Below are 22339 nucleotides of genomic sequence, written 5' to 3'. Positions count from 1 at the left end.
GGGTTTCTCCCAAGATTTTTCCTTGTCCATCACTGGTAAGAGTTTTGGTTCCTTGCCACTTTTGCCTTTGGCTTGCTTGGTGTGTTGGGGACAAACATGAACTTATTCAATAGAATGCTTCGGAATCATTCTTTTCCAATTCACTGGAATGAATCATTCCAATGCAACATGTAAGAGAGGTCTGTTTATGATGAACTGATTCAATAGACTTTCCCAAAACAGACTTTATTGTGCTATGTAAGCAAGAGAGAACCATTAAGGATTAGCTCAAATCAATACAATGAATAGTGCTACATATGTGTGACTGAGGACCATTCGATGAACTGATTCAATCGTCATGCTATATGTGAGAAAGAACTGTTTAGGGTGAACCGATACACTAATATGATTCACTTTTTAAAGATAAGGACAAATGCGAGAGTGATATTTAAGGATGAACTGATTCAATAGTGTACATCAAACTTTCCAGTTATAAATACAAATGAGCGTGAGCGTGGATACTTGTCGATACATACGTGAGAGAGCCGTTTAAGATGAACCGATTCAATAGAGTGAATCAGACTTGCAAGACTAATTAAGTGTGAAAGAACTCTTTGATATAAACTGATCTGAATCAAACTTTCTATTGATACACTGATACAAATGTGTGTGAGAGTAAAGCAAAAAGCCCTGTGAAGCCGTGGTTTACAGTGAATTTATAATGGCTAAGGGGCGTTGCTAGACCAAAAAGTGGAAGTGGAGTGAGTAAAACCCCCTTAGCTTTTATAAATTCAATGTAAAACACATGGCTTTTTGCTTCTGTAAAATGGTTATTCCATATCCGTTGTAAGGTTTCACAGAATAAAACAGAGTAAATATAATGTAATGAAATAAATAAAAACGGAATTCTTCCACCAAACAATGTAGTTCCTCAGAAACAGTTGTGGTTCCAACAAAGTACACGGAAGTAAACAAAGGTGTATGTTTGTAGAGTAATTTACAACAGCTTTGAACACGACTCAACCAATCAGAATCAAGAACCATAACTATCTGTTTATAGAAAATATAAAAACCAATCAGTAATGTGTACTCAAATCTGTTTACTAATTTGACATTCAGCAGTCATTAGCATGAACTAAAAGTTAGTTTCAAAAAAAAAAAAAAGTAAAAGGTAATTTTGAGACTTCAATCCTATCAACATCAGAAAGTACTGCAGTGAACAATAAATAAAATATGCACTACTGCCTTGAAAACCCCCGTCACCCCCTCCACCACATCTTTCAGAGACCGTCTCCACCAGAGGCAAACACACTCGAGCAGATGAAGTTCAAAGCTATTTTTTTTATACTCCTGTGATACAAATGAGGAAAGTGAGAAAAGACCGAATCCATTTCATGTCACTCAACTTATTTAACACAAAACTTATCTTTCACTGTGATTTATGCATGGGCCTACCAGATCATTTGTGGAAGGTTGTGTGAGAAATATTCTATCTTAAATTAGTTGCATAAAACCTATACATTTTTTTTTAGGTAAAACCAGACTGTGAGAGACGTCAATACAGCCAAGCAGCTCATGTGGACAATCAATAGACTGTTGAAAGCTCTGCTTGCAATAGCAAATCTACTCCTTACTCTGTCAAAATGAATCAATTCTGCATACAGATTATCCATTCTGAAGCCAACTCAGGATTTTCTTTAAAAAGGCAATTAAACACTTCTATACATACTGATGCAATCATCTGCAAAAAGACAGATATTTATTTGATATCATTTATATTTCATTTAGAAAAGGGCTTCCTATTCCAAACAAAGATATAAGAGGAAAATCCACAATATTGTTGAGGTGGAACAAAGTTGCATTCAACTCAAGTGTTTTTGTTCAGATCTTTGAAACAAACAGAGCACGGCCCGCTGCTGTCCCTGTTGCATTGCATCACACCAACACTACAAGATACTCTGTTGCTTTGGGGATGTTTGAATCTTCTAAGGAAGGGCCTCAAAGTCATGTGAAACAAAACCTTATGGCACTATCGAGTTCCACGAAGAAGGTGTATCTTTGAGAGCTAAAAATAGTTTATATCTGGCCAAACATCAAGGATGCTTACTTTAATGTTCATAAACCTGGTCTTTGTTCAATACTTCTGACAAACTGTGATTTTAGGAAGGGGAAGCTCTGTGGGGTCCTGAGAAGTGTTGACTAGAGAGTGAACACTGGTTATTACCGGTGTTCGCTATCGTGACTTTTGCTCATACTTCAATGGTCACCCAAAAATGTACATTTTGTCAGCATGTTCTTCACCTGCCTTTCTTTCCAACAACCTTTTCATTCCTCAAAATATTTTGTAGGATGTTGATAGCCTACCAATTTTGGTGACCTTTGATTTGCATTGTATGGACAACATTCCTCCGAATATGTTCTTTTAGGACTGCAGATCATGTGACGTATTGAACAGGAGTCTGCTGTTACAAGTCAGTCAAGACCTGTAATTTCAACCCAAAATTATGGGAAATGTTGGGAAATGATTGGAAAATGTGCCTGTGGTGAGATTTCATCCAAATGAGGTTGCTTCTGGAATGCTTCAAAACACTTTCAAAGTAAAATGTGCAACGAGTATGTAAAAGCATGCTTAACTTTATCTGAAACAGATGAATGTAAATCAGTGTTTAATAATGTTGGTTGTACGTATAGCAGGAGTTCAGAAGTGAAATGTTCATGAGTCACACTAAAATGTTAATACTGTATTGCATTTGAAAATGACGTACCACCTACGCTAAAACCTAAAAACCTTTTTTGCATCATAAAAATTTATTTGCTACAGCAACCATGCCATTTTAACTAGCTTCTACAAAGTGTTTGATTTCTTTTACTGTGTTTTGCAGGATTCATACTGGAACACTTCCCATCACAACACTATACCAGGTAAAGTACTAAGCATGTTTACTATGTCAGAAAAGCCAAACATATTGTTCTGGTCATGTGATGCAGACAACAAAATGTATTAGTTTACAAATCATGCACTATGGTAAAAGTGTTGTGAGGTCACAGCACTGTATTGTGCCTCTTTACTGATTGATAATCTACCCCTGTAATAATAGTCAGTGTGAAAAAGGAATAAAAGTAGTGTTTTTGCTGCCACTATTTTTCATTTCATCTCTAGTGAATTGTTTGCACAGGAATGTTTTTGGACTTTTGCAGCTACAGATAACAGATGAGCAAAATAAGACCTCGTTGACTAAAAAAGGGCCATAAAGACACCAAAAAGTTGCACTAACAACTACATAGCACACCCCAAAAACTGATCAAACGTACTCAGAACACCAAAGCAGCTGCATAGCAATGGCTTGGTATCGTGGCGGCTGATTTTGAAGCATCAAGTCCAATTCAAACCACCTTTGTAAGTGGTATAAAATTGGATTAATATCAGATTTTTGTTAAGGCATCAGCCTGAACTATTAGACCTTTTATTTGTTGCACAGTGGGCTGTTATGTCACCATTTTTCATTCTGTTAATTCCAAACAAACGCGATTAGATTTGGATACTGCCCTCATGAAAAATACAATCTGTGGCAAAACATCCGATGCTAAGGTCTCCTGCGTGGTGACGCAATACACATTTGTTTTGTTACCATGACTACCAGTGAGGATGAGTAAAAGTGACTGTAATCTCAATCTGAAAAGAAAATATCAGATTTGGCCACATATAACTTGCCATTTGAGTCCATCAGATTTCAGTGAGAGGAGAAACCAAAATCTGATTTCCATGTTAAAGCCTACGGGAGATGTGTTGTTTATACCCTTAAAGAGATAAAATTCTGTTATCAAACCTGTATGACTTTTTGTCTTCAGTGGAACATAGAAAATATTTTGAAGAATTTTTAAAATGTGTGTGTGTGTGTGTTTTAATACAATGCAAGTCAATGGTCACCAAAACTGTTCTGTCAGGGTAAATATCCCCATGCAACTCTTCTTTTCTATTTTCTCCACTTTAGCATTACAACATGTAACAGTCCTGGTAGATAAAACTGAGAAATATTTAGGGCCTCCAAAGCAGCTTTATTAATCCCCAAAAATCCGGGTGAGGAGCATTTCCACATTGTGCCCATCCCTTGGCCTTCTGGCCGTAAGCAACAGGAGTGCATTGTGGGTGGGAGAGCAGTCTTGGCATATTCTGGGGGACAGCTGGTGACAGACTGTTTGTTCTTCTTTAGGACGCCAGCCCGGCCCAGTCAGGGAGAGGTCACCTTCTCCGTGCCTTACTGAGCTCTGAGAAGTCTGAGATTCATATTCATCTTTCTATCCACTGTCCTTCACATTCTCAGCCACCAAATTGGCAGCAGGTACGAAGTGCGTGCTGAGATGCCTTGATCTTTAGCTGTTTCCACAAACACTGGATGAACTGATATCTCATCCAGAGATATAAGCGGATTAAGACTGGCTGGCAGAAATATTTTGTCTGAACGAATGACAGCAATCAATGATGATTACATTACAATTTTATCTCCTCATTGTTGAGATCTGCTGAAAAGAGCAGAATATCTGGTCAACAGCATATGTTTTGGGTGTTGGTCCCCAGCATGAGATGACTTCTGTTAAACCATGACTTACTACTGATTTAAATTACAGCATACGGAGTTTTGTTGATTTTTTTTTTTTTTTTTGCTGATTTTTTTTTTTTTGTGTGTGTGTGCATTTTCTGCATTTATATATATAAAACAGAACAAATACTAATATTTTGAAATATTTAAAATATAATTTTGTTATCATCTATTCTTGTGATCAAAAAGCTGAATTTTCAGAAGCTATTACTCCAGTCTCCAGTATCATATTATCCTTCATAAATCATTTTTAATATGCTGATATGCTATTAACCCAACACTTTTGAAAGGTATAGGTGTACATGTTTTGAAATCAATAACATTTATAATACTTATAAATAAATATTTATATAATTCAAAGCTGTAAATTAAACATTTTGAGGTCTTAGTTTAAGAAAAGCGTATCATTTGTATATTTTTGATCAGCCATCTTTTTGACCATTTTTTGGAATGAGTGATGATTTGATGATTCCCCCAATATGTGTGGTATTTCTTGGACTATCATAAGAATAACCCCTGATCAGTTAGACTAGCACCTCGGCAACACTATCCAGCGTAAACCAGACTGTGGCAGCATGGAAACTGAGTTGAGAAAAAAAACATTTGTCTTTGGAGGAGGTGGGATGTGGATGTGAATAGGTGCACCTCTAGCCATCAGCACAATAGAGGGACCGACGCAGGCTGGAGAGAAGCAGTAATGGGCAGCTCTAAGGAAGGAGGTGTGGGGCTCTTTATATTCTGTCACTCATTGAGAGGGGGATGAGAGCAATATCCCGCTGCACAATTACCCCCCCTCAAAGACCACATTAACAAAGACTGGCACCGCTCCAAATAAAACTGGACAAGGCAGATGACGGGGCTTTCACAAATGTCCGTCTGTACATTTGTGAAAATGTGGGCTTTATCCATGCTTTGGCCCACTCAATAATCATATGCATGTAAATAAATGCTATATATTTATAAAAGTAGATATTCAAGTTCAAAAGAATTTGAAATAAAAATCCTATGTATCTCAATAAATAGCTAAACTTTCACTTTTGATCAATTTATTGTTTTCTTTAATTCAATTCAAGTTTATTTGTATATTGCTTTTTACGATACAAATCATTGTAAGGCAACTTTACAGAAAGTTACGTTTCTACAATATTTAGTAGAAACTTAGTGGTGATTGTCAGTTTATGTGCGAATGGCAAAAATGTATAGAAAAATAAATTAAAGACGTGATCAAACAAATGATGAGCTATTATTATATGATGCAATCAAACTTATAGCAAATTTTTGGCAAATTTTTCCTGCTGAATAAAATGATACATTTCTTCTTCTTCAAATCTTATCAAAAACTTTTAAATCTTATTTTATTATGGTTTCCACAAAAATATCAAGCAGTAAAAACTCTATGTTGGAAATTTTGTCATCGGCAATAATTTATATTTTAAAATATATACAAATAGAAAATGATTATTAAAATAATATTTCTGCGTTTTGCTCTCTTTTTTAATCAAATAAATGCAGCCTTGGTATAATGGTTCTTTGTTATCTAATAATTGTTTTATTTTTTTGTGTGTGTGTATGTGTGTGTGTGTTTAAAGTCTATTTTAACCCATGAGTTTTCAAAGGTATGATGCTATAGAAGAGGCTTTTATAAAGGGTTTTCAGATGGTTTATTTGCTAGCGCCTTTAAAGAGTGTTAATGAAGATCTTCAAAGATAAAACTATCCCTTGAGATCACAGTGCTCAGCTACTGTATTTGAAATACGTGAAATGCATGTATTCAAAAACAGAATAGAGTTCCTAGCACATAGTTGGGACAGGGGTTCAATTTGTATAATTTGTTATTTTTTGGAAAAATGGTTCTTTGCAACTCAGTGATCCCTGTTTAAGGAATGCACGTCTGTGCATGTATTTAATTTGATGTGTGGCATGCTCTGTTTTGTAGATATGCTGTCTGGAAGTTGATAATTATGGTACAAGAACTAAATAAATGTTTTAATTCTGTCCATCAAATTAATACAAACTATAATTATAAGGTGTTGTTTTTATTTTTCATGTTTGATCTTTTTATATAATCAAGTAAACATCCAACAAACAAACCTTTAAAACTGTTTTCTACTCATATATTTAAGTCATGTATACCCTATTCCGCATGCATAAGATTTAATGTCGCATTTCAGACATCTGTGGTTTTGAAGCTTATATAAAAAAAAAAGAAAGCTCCATACATGTCAGTACTGGAGTGGCTTCAGGCTGATACCATCTGTAGCATTATGGTACTGGCATCTAATGGCAGCCATTTGTGCCCTACCTAAGAATGAGATCTCTGTTAACAGCTCATAGCAGTTCAACTATGTGGTTTGGTTTAAGGCCAGGAAGAAAGCTGACCAGGTGTTACTCTACTGTGTTCAGCAGTCTAATGATATAAGAAACACTGCATGTTAAATCATGCTACCTGGCTACATTGTGAAAAATTATTTGAAAACAGTAATACGTATTTAAAAAAAAAAAAAATATATATATATATATATATATATATATATATATATATATATATATATAAATAAACACATAAGCAAACAAATAATTATTGTATAAAGCGCTATACAAATAAAGGTGACTTGACATGAATATGAATTAAATTCAGTAAAATATCTCTGTTTTAGGACAAACATTTTACATATTAGGAAATAATAAAAATAAAAGTATGTCTAAAATTATGTAATAGTTTATTATTGTGCTTGTAATTCGAATTGTGTGACTGTTCTTTGAAATTCAGTAAACTTGCTGTCGTGCATATTCAACATCTAGTGGGCGTGGTGTACATTTTAAATTCACACACGAGTTGTAAGTGAGCCAGTTCCTAAATGAAGAATTTTGTCCAATGTTTACCTACATCTATGTGGGAAAGAGGTTCACTTTATATGTGATACAGATCAACAGTCATATCTAAGATTAAACACAATTTGAGAGAAATTCATTATGCACACTTTGCTAACATTAAAATGATGAGTTCCCTTTACTAATGGAAGTCTTTATCACATTATGAGTCTGAAAAGCCATTAGGCCTCACGCTAGTAATCTATGATTTATCTTGCCTGTGTGATTGCCCCGAGGAAGTCTATAATGGAGGCCTCCCTTTGACAGAATATGCCTCTCACCCCCCTCTCAAAATGCTTTTTCTGAAAGCCGACTCATTTTGGAAAAGCTCTTATCAAATACATGCACAAGTCAAATATGTGGCTGCTAGCTGTGCCTTTCAACTGCAGCGGTCATTTGATTATGCCTGTCTATACTGAAAGTAAAGGCAATTCTGCCCCTCCTTGCAAAAGAACATGGCTTACCACAAAGAAAAGATTGTGTTCAGGGACTTTTCTGCATGTATAATGGTCCCCACTAAGATCTAGTGATAACATATCAGTCATTCAGCAGAGCTCTTTAATGCTGGATCCAAACAAGATCAAGCTTGCATTTGACCTGCAGATTGAAAAATACATCTTATGTGCTTCTTTACACTCACAGCCACACAGCTGCTTGCTGACACAGCATTTTTTTTTCAAAATCTGCATAATATATATATATATATATATATATATATATATATATATAGAGAGAGAGAGAGAGAGAGAGAGAGACAAATACAGATGCTAAGGCAAAGCCCCCAAGTAAAAATTTTGTTGTCTAACTTCCCCAGCGCAGTTTGTGCTATGAACATTAAAGATATGAACTTTAAATTTACCTTTCTACATGATCAAACTTAGGATTTCTGGATAAAGCAGGTATAAAAATTTCAACAATTTATTGATTTTATTGTTATAAAGAATATGGACTCTTTCTTCATGTTACCTGTTTAGAAAACCTGTTTTGTCTGTGTGATTCCACGCACTGCCAGTTACTCAATAGTATTTTGACACCCAGGGTTGCCAGATTTCATAAATTCATTTAAATTTTCATCACCATTCAACATTCTCCAATATTTGGACTACAGCACTCATTTTAACCTCTAGCTGTCAATATTACATACTGCACCTTAAAATCTATGAATCGAATATTTGCATTTTTGTATTCACACCAATTCCAAAACCAATACCAAAACAAAATGCATTATAGTTGCTTCTTTTTTTTTTTTTAGCAAAAAGGGAACGCCACAGTCCTGTTTCTGTTTTAGTCAATCATCAGTTTTCATCAAATTTTCCCATTTCGGCTGCATTGACAGCCAAGTTTATTCAAATCCCTTCTTTTAAGGTACGGTAACATTTACCTAATCTTTAGTCATTAACCAAAATATTATACATATGTTGGGTTTTGTTGACTTTAGCAATTCCCAGAACCCTCTACCAACTTCTTAGCACCCTAGCAATCCTAACAACGCCCTGGCAACACACACATTCAAACATATAACTGTTTGCATCGTTCCCAAAAAAGAATGACATGATGCATTTTTGGAAATCCTTCTTTCCCTCCTTAAAGCCTCATCTCTTTTCAGACAGCTGTTGTCTGCCTCGGTCTCTCCTCCACCCCCTGCTCTTTCTCTTGTCTCCACCCATAGCAGCTGCTCCCTTCTTATTGACTACCATGTGAAACTGGCATAAACTATCCATGAAATCACTCCACCATTCTTTGCCGATCCACCCCCATATCTCTGAATGACTCCTATGCACTTAACATGATATAGCCTTTAACTCGACACAATCCCTTATAGAATATACAACATAAAACTGGATGCTTCACAGACACCATGAAATCAGCATCAATATATCTGAGGTCATCTATATGCTAACACAGAAACATTTAAAATGTTCAGTCTGGGAAAACAGATCAAAATATTTATGACTTGATTTTTATGCCTGTTCACAAAAATTCTGTCCTTTTCACAAGTACTTCATCAGTTCAGGCTAATAACAGCAGTTCTAATTAAATATTCAGTTTCACCATTTGACAGAAGGTGATGCTTAGAAGCAAAACAATTTCTGTTAATCGGAGGGAAATCAAGCAGTAATTACTATCGCAGATCTGGTCATGTGACCAAAAGCACAAAAACTCATTGGTTGGCTAGCCTTATTTGCAGTGCGACATAAAAAATGTATCTGGAAAAATATATTTTGCAACAGACCTTGATCTGGATAAATTTCATTTTAGGTTATCTTGTTCCAAATTTCACACTGTTCATAGTTTACCTTTGGGTCAGAGGCATCACGTACCAATTCAGATTTTTGAGCCAAATGTTGTCATCTTTTAGTTAATTTTACAGTACTTGAAAGACAGTAACCCTAACACTGAAAATAAAGCCCCGCACTTCCAGTTGTGTCCAGTGCTTAGGTTTTAAATTAATTTGTTGCTGTTCTAAAGAATATGTTGAAACCTGAATCAATGTGGGACAATGCAACCAGGTAACATGTTTGCGTCACAGTTCACCATTTTTAAATGCTTCTCTCAGACACTAAATGCGGTGCATGAACATTTCTGTACAAAGCTGCAGACACAATGGTTCTATGTTGTTAAAAAACCTTGTTTCACATTGTATACCTTACTGAAATTCAGGATAAGCATCGCACTGTTAGAAGTGCGTAGTTAGTATAGAGCAGGTGCTAATTCTACTCCGGACTAGGACTTCATCAAAATAACAAGGTGAAGGTCAAAGTTTATTTATATAGCACCTTAAAACAACATGAATGCTGACCAAAGTGCTCCACAAGCAGAGCAAAAAACGCAGACAGTAATATAGAACGTAACAAATAATCAATCCAATAACTTAAAATAACAATAAAAACTGAAATGTATACCAATAGTAAAAAAGCAGTCATAACCTGGTACATCACAAAACTGCAACCTCTAGCATTAAAGAGATGCATACAAAATACAACCAAGTTATGAGTAAGCCTGAGAAAAAAGGTAGGTTTTAATTTTGGGACATAAAATCAAGCGAGGCCCAGACAGGTGAAATATGTTCCCTCTTTTTTTGTCCCAGTCAGGAAATGAGCTGCAGCATTTTGGACAATCTGTTATTGAGAGAGTAATGACCAGCTGATTCCAGCATACAAGGTATTGCATTAATCAAGCCTTGAGGAAATAAAAGCATGAATAACAGCCTCCAAATCCCTAAAAGTAAGTAGGTGCTTTAACTTTTTATTATAAAAAATAAACTGCATGGCTCAATAAATGGAATAATGTTTGTGTTCCTTGATTGCAACATGTAGTGCTAAATTAAAAAAAAAATGAAGTTCAACAATTTTACTTTATTATGTGAACTCAGGCTATGTTAGCCGTGAGCAGCGCTGTATAAGGGCCTTGCTAACTGTTTGATATGCAGCCATCTGTAGTTTCTTTAAGCCAGTCAGTAGTCTGAATGAGATTGAGTATGCAGAGGCACAATACACAAAGCCCAAAGCACAATGCGCTAATGACCGCCTCTGCCTGCGGGCCACTCTGCAGCACTTGCAGCAGTCAGGACTGTCACTGCTCCATGGACAGTAATATTTGCCAAATTTGTTTGCTGAATTTATCTCCTGGGCTTTGTGGCAGAACATTTCCCTTGAACAGCTGAGCTCTAATTGCTTTTCTCTCTTGATGCTCAAAGCCCACGCCAAAGGCAGGGTTCTGCTGATTTTGTTACCCTTGTCAACAGGGGGAAATTGGGGACCTTGTCTCAAACATCTCAGAGGAGCCCATGGGTTGACCTGTGCCTGCAGCTTTTTCCTTTTATTCTCTAATGAGTTAAAGCAAGAGCGGTACAGCATACCAGTCAGCATGCATATACCGTACCTCACACTGTTTTTTAAAATGCTTTCGCTGTTTGTTTATTTATTATCAAATGTTAATTGCTAATAATAAATTGTTTTATTAGCAATGTTCTATATTTTTATTTAATTATTTATTATGGCTACGGCAAGGTGTTGCTATTGCTCTCACATTAAGTTTGAACAAACCCCAAAGCCTATTGAAATTGGAGGTGTGACTCATTCCTCACTGTTTGTGCAATAGACATGAATACAATTTTTAATCATGAAGTCTAGTGATCCCAGATCTCACAAAAAATAAGCACCTTGGGCCCCTGGTCTTAAGCCTGGGACACACTAAGACAACAGTCGGCTATCGGGCAAAGTTAGGTTGTTCTTGTGTGGTTGTTGGCTTTAGTTTTTTTTCTGTGTGTTCCACACCATTGGCTCTAGTTGGACACTGTCAGCTGTTTTTGGCCAATTCTACTATTCTGTCGAAAAAGCAGTGGTGCTCGTCTGCAAGAGAGAACTCCGATTGGTTATTCCGCTTAACGAACGTGAGCAAAAGAATAAAACAGAACTGATGAAAGCAAACCAATGACTGTGTAAAGAGGGAACGCACAGACACTTCCACTCTTTCTATGCATATCTTTCTTTCTCTGCAAGAAGAAGACCTAGGGCTGACAATGCCGGGGCCATTTGCAACTTAGCAAACATGATTGAAAAAAGCTACACAAATCTGTCCGTACAGTAATGGCTGGTGTAAGCAATGGTAAAATCAAGCATTGCTTGCGTTATACATCCACAGTTCTAGACATTCAATTTTCCCTGTTTTGGATGCAGAACACAGACTCCTGCCACCTGCTGGTATAGAAGAGTTCTGTTCTCTCATGCAAGCGCAGAGCATACACACTTGTTGGCTTTTGGCTGAAGTCTGTCTGGTGTATTCTAGTGCAGATTCCTTCACCGATGCGAGACAATGCGAGGTGACACCACAGTTGGCTCTCCTCATGTTTGGTGTGTCCCTACCCATACAGAACCTAGGAGACCGTAAGCAACCACCTTGTAATGTGCTAGCAACTACATAGCAATGTACTTCAGCAACCACCTTGCAATGGCCAAGCAACCACCCAGAGCAACAGAGAAACCACAGAGTAATGTCCTAGCAACCATTAAAAACACATCAGCAACTACCTAGTACCATAGATATGAAGATGTAGATTCAACATTCGACTGCTCCAGACACGTCGATAAATCCGTCAACTTGGAATGGTCAATGTGTCGTCACTCACAATAAAAATGATTTTTCTAAGATGCCACAAGATTCCACAGCCTCTGGTTATAAAAACCACCAACATTTAAATGTTATAAATTAAACATTTAAACGTATAAATTGGATAATCTTACACAGGTAACAATGTGTTGATTTGTGTTTTTAATGTATATTAACTCAATATCACAGGCTTTTAAATTATAGTAACTTTTAAATGTTGTGTTAGCTAATGGCTTTGTCTTGTCTTGTGTTTGTTGAGCAAAATCATTGGTTGAAGTCTATTGCAGATATACTGTAGATATTCATGTGTATACATATGGTTGCAGACACACAGGCAATTTGCCCCTTGAGTGTTCATGGGTCAGTTTTAACCATTCCAATATGGATGGAGGGCTTACGTATAGTGCATCTACCTACCTATGCCTAGAATAATCTAGCAACCATAGCAATTTGCTAGCAACCACAAGGGCCTAGAAACCTCTGACAATTTTGTAATTGCAAGTTATGATTGAAGAGATAGTTTACCTCAAAATACAAATTCTGTCATCATTTTCTCACCCTAATGTGATCCAAACCTGTATGGCTTCTTCTTAGGTATACTTGGTAACCACAAAGCTTTAGCCTTTGACTTCCATTGTATGGACAAAGCAACTAATTTCTCAAAGGATTTTCTTTTATGGTCCACACAAGAAATTAAGCCTTTCAGGTTTGGAATGACATGAGGGTGAGAAAATGTATTATTTTTGGGTGAACTATCCCTTTAATCAAGAAGCACTCACATTTTCTTCTGATCTAGTTATCTAGAACTATAATCTAGGTATATAGTTGTGCAGGTTGCTGTGTTTTTTTCTCTTTATGCCAGTGTTTATATAAGTGAAGGAAGAAGAACTGACAGCTACATCTCTATGACAAATTTGGATTGCTGAAGCATGTCCCTTCTTTTGTACCCCAGGGCGTAGCCTGGATAAGTCATTTGTATGAGTCTCAAAGATCATAGAGTAGCGTTTCCACCTCTTACAAATCACCATTGTAAGATATCAAGTGTGAGTTTGAGGTAAAGGGACACTACAGTCATAGTGAGGTGAATGTTAACTGTCCATCAGCCTAATGAAGATTAAATGTTGACAATATTCCTGTTTAATACTTCACATTGTCCTTTAAGTAGCCACCTGGGTCCCAACAAAACGTCTCGCCATCAGTTTTAAGAAACCACCAGGCACTCTGGGGTGTACCATTGCTAAGGCCCCACCCACTTCCCTTTGTAGTTTTCTGCCCTTCTTCCACATTCAACCAATCAGAAAGTAGTATGTCAGTGGTGATTTACCACAGTGGTTTATTAGCCAAATATTGCCACTTTGAAGGCTGCTATGGTAACGGCTGCTACAAGGGGTCAACCTAAACCTTCCTCTCCCTCCTAACACACACACAAAATTACTCACACTTACGCACAGCAATACCCCCAGAGACTGCCTTTCACCCTTCCAGCAAACAGACACACTCATATTTCTACTGAGATGCACTTATATGGTCACAAGAGAGAATGAGCGTGACACTTTCATTAAGAGGTTTGTTGGACAATGGGAGGAGAAACAAAATTTTAAATCAATAAAGTTGATTATGAACAAAATTTCAGAATTAATTATTTTCTGAACAGATTACAGTACCTCCATATTGCTTGCTACATGCTACCAGTATTTGATATATATATATATATATATATATATATATATGTGGCGAGTGGGGCGGGGCCGAGAGGCGTGGGAACGAGGAGTGAGGCCAGGTGTAGTGATTGGAGATGAGCTACACCTGAGCCCCACCGCTAGTATCGAGTCCCACGTAGGAGATGGAAGGATATAAAACTGGAGTGACGACCGTGAAGGACGAGAGAGGACCAGGCCTGGGACATTATTTTATGTTTGCTTTTTATTTATGCGCACCAGTCGTCCGTGAGGGGCTGGTGCGCCGTTTTGTATTTACTTTTGATTATTAAAATGAGTTTTTGATTGTGCGCCGGTTCCCGCCTCCTTCTTCCCGATGAGTATGGATTTGCATATCGTTACAATATATATATATATATATATATGTGTGTGTTTGTGTGTGTGCGTGTGTGCGTGTGTGTGTGTGTGTTTAAGAGCATACAGTGATATCTTTGCTGCATTGTTGTCACATGATGACCTCATTATGCAAGAGGCTTCTTGTTGTCTATAAAATAGTTTATTTTGCATTTGTAACCATAATTGTTGTCCAAAATGTCCTAGATATTACTATTTAATTGGAGTAGTATATTAGTATGCTGTTTCGACTGGAGCTATGTAGTGAAGAAGACGTTACAATGGCGGTTGAAATGATTTCTGGTTCATTCGTCACATTGGAAATTGAAGGCTAAGTCAAGTTCATTGCATTGCGGAATACAGTATTCCCCAGTGTGTAGTTAAACCTTTTGCCAAATGTAGTAGGTCGTCTCTGTATTTTATTCAGAAAATCTGCATATGTTGCTACTGCAGAAATAGCAAGTGTTCTGTAATATTCTGAACGTAATTTGAAATAGCATACTACCATTAGTACCATTGATATTCTAATCATATTTTTCCCCCAAGCACATTTTACTAATTCCAAACCACATCGATCTTAATAACTACTATTAATTTTGTATTTGATCACTAATATATAATCGTCCATGATGCTGGAAGTGAAAAACTATTCAGGTGTGCTTAATTAGGCAGGTTTTCTTTTACAGATAAAATAAGCCGAAAAAGAGATTTATTATGAAGATTATTAAATGCCCATGAGAAGGATGCACATGTCTCTTTCAAATGAATCAGATTCATACAAAATTGCAAATTTTTGGATTGTATTTATGAATTGAAAGCTATAAATAGATACATTTCCAAAAAAATCCACTCTTAGACTAATAATTAGCCAATTTTCCAATCCACCACTGTAAGTCAAACAATGTCATGGATTTTCCTCTCACATTTTGTCTCAACAGGCCACAGAATTGTAAATAAAATCCTTACAGGTCCAAAGGATCCCAGACATGTATACAAAAATAACCTTTCACACCCAAAGGGTCATTGAGGAGCGGTTTGGGGGCAGTATTGTTCTCTCTTGGTCAAACTCTCATATTTCATCTTAACGTTTGGCTGGGGTGAGTCTGACACCCCTGTTGTGACACTGGAGTTGGTGAGCATGACAGTCTCTGCCTTGCTCGTGAGGTGGAGAATAGCCAATCTAATCACATTACCCACAATCATTGTTTTTCTCAGCTACGCTCGGTGTCAGGAAGTAATATAGCTGGATATTTTCTGGTGTAATGGTGTTACACCCATGACCTGCCCTGGTGCCATGGCAATGGCCAATTAAATGTCTATGAGCTGTAAATAGGGTCTTTTACCAATCAGATTGGTGTTCTGACATAAGAAGAAGCAGCTACAGGCAAGAAAATGAAATATTTTTGACTTGTAGTCATTGAGAGATGACACCAGTAAATGTGGTATCTGCACAAAGGGATGGTGTTGGGTGTCTGTATACGCAGGTTGGGACTGCAGGTGCTTGTGGGCACTGAATCTAGTTTTTGTGAGGTCAAACACTTGGATTCTTTATGCACACACACACACACTCACTGCATCATTACCATAACTGAACCCATCCAGTGGGTGGTCTCATCCATCCACATAAACCTTGTAAGATAATCATAACAGATCATCATCATGGACATGGATGATTTTTTTTCTTCACAGCTGTCCGGGAATACATTTAAAGTGCCACTTCCCCCAAAAATGTAAATGATGTTATCATTTACTCCCTCACACGTTGTCCCAAACCTGTAGGACTTTTCTATAAAAGAACAGAAGGAGATGTTTTGCGAGCTGTTTTGCCAAACAATAAAAGCTGATAGTGACCTGCTGTCAAGCTCCAAAAAGGACATAACATATGCCCCCATGAATGGTATCATACAACTTTGGCACTTTATTCCAAGTCTTCTGTTTGTGGAATAGAAGAAGTTATGGGAGCATAACAAGAATGTGAAGCCCTACTGTCCTTGGCAAAGCAAACTGATGTTGAATAGATAGAATGCACGCACCTGTGGATCAGGAAAAAACTCCCTTAACCCCAGATATCACTCCGTCAATGACAGCACAGATCCAAATAAACCCCATTATCTGCAGACACTATAGTGTTACAAAAGTTAAGTTAAATACAGTGGTCTCAGAAAAGAAGACACACTTAAAATGTCAGAAACTTGTTGCATAAGATCGAATATGCAACCAAATGGCATCTGCAAGCAAATACTGCTAGAGCTTTAGTTCTTCAGTTTTCTTTATAAGTTTTGTTCAGTGACTTTTAATTAACTGTTCTGAACATAGATTTAATATATGTACAATGTCAGAACACACATGAATATTAATTCATATTAACTATGAATAATGTCCACTAATGTTTGACAACTACAAGATGTCATATGCAAGCAAACATTTGGGTTACAATGAGGCATATACAATGCCAAATTTGTAAGCATAATATGCATATTAACATGATTATAATGAAATACAATATGCATATTAACATGATTTTAGTAGGAAAAAACACTTACCAAACTTTTCTGTGTAAAGTTTGTTACAATGTCAATGCTTAAACCACCAACATTACTGGAAAAAGGTCTGATTTTACAGCTCAGATACGTTTTGAAATAATTATTGTAAGTGCTTTTAAAGGAGCTATGTGGAGGTTTTTACTTAAAAAAAATCTTTAAGATAGAGTTTTCATTTTTACATGTATGAGCCAACCATGATGTTAAAAAGAAGAATGACACAATATAATGTATATATAATGCAATCACTTATATTTTAAGTTTGGTGCATACAATATGTCCAAATACACTAGAAGTCGGATTGGCACAGATAACATTTTCAGACACAACAAACCAAAACAAAATTCATTGCATTCTAAGTAGAGAAGCCAGTGCAAAATAGTCATGCTACGACATGAAAATCCTTTTTCATGCAGGAGTTCTTAAACACGAGAGTTCAACACAGTTTTCTCACCATTTTTTTAAGTATTTTTATCCATACTTTTAAAAGTCTATGGGCTCCAATGTTGTTCGTTCTTCAAAATATCTTTTGTTTTCGACAGAAGAAAGGAAGAGATACAAGTGTTGATCGACATGAAAATTACAATTTTCATTTTTGTGTGTAGTCTTTAATTCTGCACTTGCAATATGGCCCATATCTTCTCTTTGCTTTAACCTGTAACACCACTATAAGACATACAGATGGGCTGGTGAGATGAAGTAACTCAGACAAGATATTTGGATGTACAATGGAAATATAGGACAATTTACAATAGGACAATAATACACGGTTTGAGAGAATCCATTGTTTTGTTTTGAATATGCTGTTTTGAGAATGAATAAGGTAGAATGATGTATAAACAAATGTGGAAGTTGAATGTTATTTCCTTCTTCAGAGAGAAGGAGAGTCAAGTGGATGGAGCAGGGAGGAGAAGAGAGTGGGGGCAGAGAGAGATCTTAACATCAAAGCTGTACGATTCTCTTTTTCCCTCTTTGGTCATATATGATTCCTTCAGTGGCCTCAAAGCGCACGTGTAAGTCTTAAGGCTCAGCGTGTGGAGCTGCTTAGTAATACTGACCTGGATTTCCTTCACTGCCAGCTTTTGTTCTAATTACAGCTCAAGTGCGCTCTCTGAGTTTTAAAATACAGAAAAATCAAGAGACTTTCCAATGTTCAATTACACAAAATTTTGCGCTCAAAATGAGTTTAAGCATCATTTTCAGATTTTATTAAAGGGACAGTTAGTTGAGCCAACAGTGAACATTTTGCTATCAAGTGCCCTCATGTGGAGGTGTCAAGCTTCAAAAAGGACCATCAAAACAGCATAAAAAAATATCCATATATGATTTGTGCGCTGAATTCCAGGTGTTCTAAAGTTGGTAGCTTTGTGTGGGGAACAGACCATCTGATTCACTGATAATATATAATATGATAAATTATATTTTTTGAATAAGTTTAATAAGTGGTTTTCAGTGGCTAGGTTACTCAAAAATAAAAATATTCTGTCATCCTTGCACCCTCATGTCGTTCTAAACATTTATTTAGTTATTCTGCAGAACACATTCTAGAAGATATTCAAAAGAATGCTTCATTTTCTTTCTCCAGTATTATGGATGTAAATAGAACTCAAGAACATTTAAGCATGTCCACCAAACTCTTACCTCACTGGTTCTCCAAATGACCAAATGTCATGCTTTTGATGTTCATAATGCATTATTTAATGAATTATGCGTATGTGTGTGTTGATAAATATTTTGGCTTGATATGAAAGGTGTATATTTCTCTTATCCATTCATCATACCGAGTGATTGTGTTGCTTTAGAAGATAATATCAGTCAAGCTGTATTTATTAATTTCATGTTAGCTTTATGTCATTTTTCGAGCTTGAAGGTTTTGGGCCATACGTTTTCATTGCCATAATAGAGATAAAAACAGTTAAATTGTTCTCTGTCTTTCAAAGCAGAAAAAGTCAGGTTTGGAACAACATGAAGGTGAATAAATTCCTTTAAATATAATTAGCTTCTTTTCACAAAGTTATGCATATGACTTGACTAATAGACCACATTAATGGTGCATTTATTATTTTTTAAATGCCTTTGTCACAATATGATTTCATTTTATTGAAATACCAGCTTGGACATTATGCAAAATGTCTCCTTTGTGACTTACTAAAGAAAGAAAGAAATACAGGTCTTAAACAGCATCAGAGTGAGTAAACAATGACAGAATTTTCATAAAAATGTTTGAAATTTACTATCTTTTTAAAAGTCTTATTAAAAATCTGCTTTATTTTTGCACCTTTTATGTTGCATTCTCTTTTTCAAGCTCCTATATTGTGGGAAAAATACAATTCTGTTTACATTAATCACCTTCAAGAACTACAGTATATGAGCACAGTTATGAATGAATGTTTTTGTTATATTTTTGAGTAAAAGGCACATGGAATGATGGCAAGAGGCTTGGTAGACAGCTGGACAGACAGCCCCCCCCCCCCTCTCTCTGCACACACACACACACACACACACACACCCCTCCCTCCAGCAGCTGTTAGCTGAGATGATAGTGATAGAGTGTGATAACAGTAAAGGTTGTTAACAACCTGCATGCTGACACACTGAAGGAGTTCCTTGTCCTAAAACAACACACACATCCACCAACAACACCTCCTTCCAGAACAATGTGAAAAAAAATTCTGTCTCAAAGAAGAGAGAGGTCTCTTTTTTTTTTTTTGCAAAATTTTGCTCCAGGAAAATCTCCTGGCCACTTACTTGCCAGAAAATTATAACTGAAATTATAAAATTCATTTGTGCATTTGTGGCTTTAACATATGATAAATATGAAACGCTACAATCCATCAATAATGCACTGACTTTCAAAATTCAATATTCAAAAACAGTATTATTAATGCATTATCAAAGAGGAAAAACACAGATATCACATACAATGATCTACAAAAGACTTACAAAAAAAAGTGCGGTGGTGGCACCATGGAATTTGGTAATATCAGCTGGTAATTCATATCATGATACTTTGATATTATATACCATATAATATCACACTGTTAAAAATTAAGGTTCTTGGTTGGCATTCATGCTTGAAACCTTTGTCCATAAAACCTTTCATTCAACAAAAGGTTTCGATGATATTATTAAGTAGACTATATGTTCATAAACGTGGTATTAGCATGGTAAAGTGTCCAAAGCATCATAGCACGGCAGCTTTTTTGTTAATAACCGAACAATAAATCGTATTATATGCGCCATTAAATAAATCAATACATAACGCCTGCCCGATAAATATGATTTTAACCTTATTTTGTAGGGTGGAGAGCATTAAATGAATGTCCCAAATTTCCTCCCACTCGCAGCAGGACAGACAGGCAGCATTTGTGCAACTCGACTCCCTCTCCCTCTCCCCCTCCCCCTCCCTCTCCCTCTCCCCCTCCCTCTCCCTCTCTTCCCTCTCTCGCGCTCCTCCTGGCCAAAACCGCCGTGCTCCTCGACCGCGCTTCAGTCAGATGGATAACTTCAGAAGCATGGCTCTGCCAAACACTTCACTTTTACTTCTTGTTCTTCAAATGTGCGCTCTTGCTTGGCAAGGTAAGACAATTTCACTTAATCTTTCTATCTTTTTTGTTGTCGTGGTTTAATTTTGTGAGAAACTTTCTGGAGCGGTAGACCGCGCGCGTTTGAATGGGATGCACGCGGATGTTTGGGGATGCTGCAGTTACAGTAGCCTGTGACTGTACGAGAAAATACTGTTTACACCGATGACTTTAAACCTTTCTTTGTGTAATAGGGGGGATATCGACTGTTTAAAGTTACTTAGTATGGCTTTGTTATACGCTTCTGAAAAGAGTGACGTTTGTTACCAAAACACACCGCACGTGAGTCCATGAACATGTTCCGCTTGTTTAAACGTTGTGCAAATCCACATAAATTTTAAATAAATACTTTATTACTTTTAAATATGCAGAAGTCCATGGAATCTTGTTTATATCATGTTCACTTTGCGGAAAACGGTACGTAAACTGTTCAAAATGTAAAAACGTGCACATAAATCCTTGATAGAAAACAGCAGGTGGACGAAGTACACTGAAACAGACGCACTGTACTACTAGAAAATGGCATTTATTCTGAAATATAATCTACCAGTCAACCTATTTTATCTAGTGAATAAAGCAAATGTGTTTTATACAAAGCAAGTATTTCAAACTGAAAGGATGTTCATAATTAGATTTGATGTTGCCTCTGGTTATATATTTTTGATGTCTGAAGTGGTTCTGATCATTAAAATGGTCACGAATACAAGTTTTGTGTGTCTGTTTTCAGATACAACCTGAGTACAGGCACTTAAAATTTTCACGATATTCAGTTTTTTAAAATCATATATTATTATATTTGTAAACCTAAATGCTCAAAACAACCTTGATAATGCTTAGATCTGTGCACATTGCCCTGTAGGTCTCATTCTGTGTTTGCGCTCTCTTTAATACATGACTAGACAACTACTGAACTAGCCCTTCTCACTAGGGAATAGATGATGGACCCCCACTGCATAATCCTCTCCTGTTCATCTCTATCTGTCCTCTGTTGTGTCGTCCATCTACCTTTTTTGTCTACCTTTCTACACTGTTTTTCCACTCTTATTCCTTTTTTCTCTTTCTCTCTTAATATATTTTGTTCAGTGTGGATCAGGATTATCCTGTGATGGTTTCTGGAAAAGGTTTTTTAATAAGCCCCTATCCTACCTTCTGTTCACCCTTGTGTTAATAAGGTCCCTCCAGTTTCCCAGCAGATGAACCAAAGCTGTCTGTCCTGGGATTATTGACTGAACCCCGCTAGAATAGTAATATGAAAGTATCAATAGAAAATGTTCGGATTGACCAAGGTCCTGTCATTCAAAAGTGAAAAACAGAGCTTGAATGAAAAATCCTAATATAAAACATCCGCCAAAATATCTATTTTTAGTCCAGATGTCCCTACTAATTCCCTCAAGTTCAAATGAGATGCATTGTGTGCCATTGACAAAAATGCATTGCGTTAGACTTCCTGCTTTCCATAGCAGCCCGTGACCCACAGTGGTGGCGATACAATTGAGTGGCTGTTCCTGGTTTGAGGGGGTTTCTTTGCCCACAATCCTGGGTTGCGCCCCGTCTGTCACTCTTGACAGTGAATGTCATGTAAAAGCCTGTCGAATGTAAAAAAAGAA

General features: G+C 36.7%; 1 protein-coding gene across 3 annotated transcripts in view; it reads left to right on the top strand.

The window, feature by feature from the left end:
* The first annotated feature begins 4190 nt into the window (after positions 1–4190).
* LOC127995297 (cell surface glycoprotein MUC18-like) overlaps positions 4191–22339 on the top strand; it is a 59262-nt gene continuing 41113 nt past the window's right edge. For 2 of the 3 annotated variants that reach the window (XM_052591867.1, XM_052591866.1), the window contains exon 1: positions 20605–20727. In XM_052591867.1, the coding sequence (XP_052447827.1) occupies positions 20646–20727 (82 nt within the window). In that variant the 5' untranslated portion in view covers positions 20605–20645. Of the gene's footprint in view, positions 4320–20604; positions 20728–22339 lie in introns of those variants that run through there. The other variant, XM_052591868.1, reaches the window with a different exon arrangement.

This window comes from Carassius gibelio, chromosome A5, assembly GCF_023724105.1.
Source record: "Carassius gibelio isolate Cgi1373 ecotype wild population from Czech Republic chromosome A5, carGib1.2-hapl.c, whole genome shotgun sequence".
Lineage (NCBI taxonomy): Eukaryota > Metazoa > Chordata > Actinopteri > Cypriniformes > Cyprinidae > Carassius > Carassius gibelio.
This window is presented reverse-complemented; position numbering and strand designations above follow the sequence as displayed.